General features: G+C 38.0%; 1 protein-coding gene across 1 annotated transcript in view; it reads right to left on the bottom strand.

The window, feature by feature from the left end:
- Window positions 1-4,451, bottom strand: part of HELLS (helicase, lymphoid specific) — a 36,949-nt gene extending 32,498 nt beyond the window's left edge. The window contains exons 1-2 of the mRNA XM_040254561.1: window positions 4,239-4,451; window positions 3,670-3,791 (exon numbers count right to left, since the gene is read on the bottom strand). Of these exons, the coding sequence (XP_040110495.1) occupies window positions 3,670-3,791; window positions 4,239-4,269 (153 nt within the window). The 5' untranslated portion in view covers window positions 4,270-4,451. The remainder of the gene's footprint in view (window positions 1-3,669; window positions 3,792-4,238) is intronic.

The following is a 4,451-nucleotide window of genomic DNA, read 5'->3' as shown; positions in this document are numbered from 1 at the left end:
TCAAGAAACAGTTGAATATGTGCAAATCTCACTAACCAGCAAGCCCACTCCTGCGTGTGAAATAAATTTAATTCAGTGGTTAAGCTTGACCTTATAAACCAGACACTGGCTGTATTTCTCAGATGTTACATCATCTAACTTTTCTCTCAAAACAAATTATTTATTTTCTATTACAAAAGCAGTGACAATAAGACATCAAAGAATAAATCTAATGAAAGTAATATATGTGGATTATAAGAAAATTAAAATTCTTTAAAAATCATCCATAAAGTTCTCCGTGCAAATAATCTGAAGTATCTCATAAAACTAAATTTTCAGTTATTTTAAGATGGCTTTTCTTTTACTATTACCAATATACTACTATGATTCCAACAGTCAGTCACTGAATGCAATGGATATTATAAATGAAATGAAATTACTTGACTTTAATAAAAATAACTATATTTAACTTTATTTTCACATTTTAGTTAAAATCCTTTGTGCTTAATTTATCTGCTCCTTTAAGTCTTGTTCAGAATAAATTAGCATACATTTTAAAAGTAATTAAACCTTTAACACGCCATCATGAAACAATAATTTATAATATACTTAGACTATGCCAATGGTTAACCTTTAAACCCAGTCTTCCATATTTCAAAATAACTTTGGAGTAAATCTTCTCATCTATCATTCCTCTTTCTTAATTTTGTTATTTGTCATACTAAAGTAAATCATAACTTCATCTGTGGGAAGTATTGAGTGCCTGGTGGTAAGTTTCTCTTGATGGGTAAAAGAGTATGCCAATGGATACCATGAGCATAAATTCTTCCCTGTCTATCCCATTGCCTCCCCAAGCCCAGAATTTTTTTTTTCCTTTTTGCAGAGGGGATTCTATTTCAGTCTACACAATATGAGCTGTTTTCCTTTTACCTTTCCAAGAATCCTTACAACTCTTACCTTTCCCTGCCCCCCACTACACAGACATTAAGGCTACTCTAAAGACTTCTAGACTAACAATGACTTCTTTCAAAAGGAAATGCAGGTGTAAAGTCAAAGAAAATAACTGTAGCAAATGAATGTCAAAATCATTCTCCAGGCTCCTCACAAACCTTCCAATCTCCTAAACCAAAGCAAATGCTTCTCATTAAAAACTTAAGCTAGTGCTTCCTCTCTTAAGTACTTCTAAATATATGCCCATAAATACTGCATCCTCCTAAAAGGAATCATTACTTTTGTACGCTAAATTTTTTTTAGCTCCAAAGACCTATAAGAGACTTATTGGAATTTTCTGGATAGTCACTGAGGTAAGAATAATTTATGTCAAGGACAAAAAGTAAAAAATTCTTTCAATACATGTTAATAAAAAGACATGTAATAACAATGAACCAGTCTTTTACCCTTGTACCACCGGGATTGAAAAGAGCTTTATTCATGGAAAATCTGAAAAATGAATTTTAAAGTTGCTAGTTTAAGTTCTATGATGCATAACTGCTAAAGAAAAGCTAGCTGTACCATACCTATCCTTCAAGTGTTAACAATTCCAAAAAAATCTTAAAACAACAAAGTGTTCAAAAGCTTAAAAATTTCACTAAAAGGAGTAATTAACTCCCAGTTTAATCAGCAAATATTTATGGTTCTATAAATTTTGACAAATCTTTTTAAAACTGTTTTTTTATTTTTAAAAAATTTTTGGCCGCACTGCAGCGCCTGTGGAAATGTAGTTCCCAATTTGGGATTGAATCCACGCCCCCTACATTGTAAGTGTGAGTCTTAATCACTGGACCACCAGGTTAAGTCCCTATTAAAGCATTTTTGAAATGTATCCTTATTATACCTATCTTTCTTCGAATAGCATTTTCTTATCCAACAATCTTCATGGGTTATAAAACTGAACTACACTACTTAAAATTAAGGGTTTATCGCTCTTACCATCTCTTAAGTTGATTCTACTCTGGACTGTGCTCCAGGATTCATCCTTTACAATTCACCTTGTTACAATGGCCACAAAGTATATTTTATTTATATAGTCATATATGTTATGTAATATATTATAAAATATTCTTTTACATTAGTTAGAAATTCAACAGACATTTATTATCCTGTTACCTGCCTACTATCTGCCAAGTGCAGAGTCTACAAAAAAAAAAACAATGTGATGTGCCCTCAAGAAACAAAGTGAGAAAGTAAGTAATGATAATACTGTGTAACAGAGTACTATCGGAATTCACAGAATGAGTAAAAGTGGTTTATGGTTGACCTCCCAATTCTATTAAAATTTATAAACTTATTACCTTAACCAATTATGGTCAACTACAGACGATCAGTAACAACGGAACTAGAATTTACTGGAGTGAAAGTATAGCAACATGGTTAAAAAGTGTGAATTCTGAAACCACAGGGCCTAGATTAACCATCTTTGCTCTGCCATTTACTAGCTGTGGGGCCCCAGGCAACCTCTAGGTGCCTCAGTTTCCTCATCTAACACAGAATGAAAATAGAACCTACTTTATAGAATATTTTAATAAAATAACTTATACTAATAATTAAACTATTAAGTTTAATAATAGTACTAATGAGTTAATAGTATCTACATGATAGAATAGTTGAGAATTCAATGAGTAAAATACATGTACAGCGTTTAGAACAGTAACTGGCAGTAAATGATCACGAGGTGTTAACAAGGCTAACAAAATAATCATTAGAATTGACGTCGCTCAGTCGTGCCCGACTCTTTGCGACCCCGTGGACTGTAGTTTACAAGGCTCCTCTGTCCATGGAATTTTCCAGGCAAGAGTACTGGAGTGGGTTGCCATTTCCTTCTCCAAGGGATCTTCCCGACCCAGGGATGGAACCCAGGTCTCCCGCATTGCGGGCAGACGCTTTACCGTCTGAGCCATTCACTGATATAAAATAGGAGGGAACCAACTGATGTATTACTTGCTTTTGGAGTACATTACTCCCCAATTTAAATAGTTTTATAATTACAGGGTTAATTAATTAATTAGTTAATTCAGTATTAATGTCCTTAGAGAGGTATGTTAAAAAAACTCTGGAAGCAGTCAAATTTTAGTTCATTAGTGTGTGACATGACCCCCAGCTGCCTCAGTTTCATCATATTTAACTGGAGATATCAAAAGTATCGATATAATCGTAATACTGGGAGGGCTAAATAAATTTTTACAAGAAATCACTTAGTAGGGAGCACATTAAGAGTTGGCAGGTAAGCAACGGGGTGGGACAGTACTGGAGTTAAATATATTTAAAAACTGCAGCTTTTCAAGAGGTTAAAAACTGCTTTTAGTAGTCTTCAAAATAAGAAAAGCTCAAGGGCAATGTCATTGAAAATGTACAATGGAAAAGAAAGCAAAAGCAAGTTGATTACTTAGGTGGAAAAAGAACACTGAAAAAATTCATTACCGACTTTGGAAGAATAATTATTATGGCTGAACAAGCAATTTGAAATGCTAACTTAAGAGAGATGAGGACACCTTCCAGAACAAGACTATAACTGATAGAAGCATCATTCCAAGCTCGTGCAAAGCTTTCCCAAAAGTAGCATCGGTAAAGGCAGCCCGTTTAAAAGTTGATTAAAAAAAAAAAAACAGACTAGTAAACTTATGCACACAAACCACACCCCCGAGGACGCATCAGGTTACTACTTAACAACGATGAACTTGATGCCTAAATTACCTTTTCTAGCATCTTCCGCTCTCTCTCTAGCCCAGCAGCCTCAAGCTGTTCTTCCTCCTCTAGCATGGCTGGGGTAATCACGGCAGTCTCCGGCTGTTCAACCACATCTGGAGCTAGGGGCCCTGGAAGGGGAGACGGAGGGGGACAGGGCTTTTAAATTGCAGTTTTTAAAAAATGACCAATTACTCGACGTCCTTATTAAACAACCCTTGTCGCCTTCCCAGATGCACTTGAGGCAAAAGTTGAAGACCCGGGGGGACGCCAGCATCACCTCTCAGAGACCTCCTAGGTTTTCACTATGTCACCTAGTAGTAGCCCGGACCCCAGTTTACAACTGGGGATGTTCAGGAAAACGCAGGTCTCCTGTGTAAAATCTCCTGTACTATGCAAATACACGTAATTTCGGGGGTCCCCTACCCACTCTCCACAGAAAGGGGAAACCTCTTTTCCTCAATCTCTGCCCGGGGTCGGCTCTGCCCGCAAAAGTTGGGCGGCAGTCTCCATGCCGCTCCCCCACCCCCGCCCCTGACGCCGCAGCCCACGTTGGGAGGCAAGTTCTCCTCACTCACCGCCGCTGTTCGCGGGGCGTTGCGCCGGCATGGCTGGACACACACTCCGGAACCCGGTGCCCTCCTCACAGTGCCTGCAATGCCGCACGCTAAATCTTCACTCGCCGCTCCCCGTTCCCAGTCTCCCGGCCAAGCGCCCAGCCAGAGAAAAACGCGCGCTTCTCCTTCGCGGGAAAACGCCGTCATCTCGCGATGCTTCGTGCTCCCCACCCC

The sequence above is a fragment of the Oryx dammah genome, unplaced genomic scaffold (assembly GCF_014754425.2).
Source record: "Oryx dammah isolate SB20612 unplaced genomic scaffold, SCBI_Odam_1.1 HiC_scaffold_14, whole genome shotgun sequence".
Classification (NCBI taxonomy): domain Eukaryota; kingdom Metazoa; phylum Chordata; class Mammalia; order Artiodactyla; family Bovidae; genus Oryx; species Oryx dammah.
The sequence above is the reverse complement of the archived record's forward strand: the minus strand, read 5'-3'. Positions and strand labels throughout refer to the sequence as shown.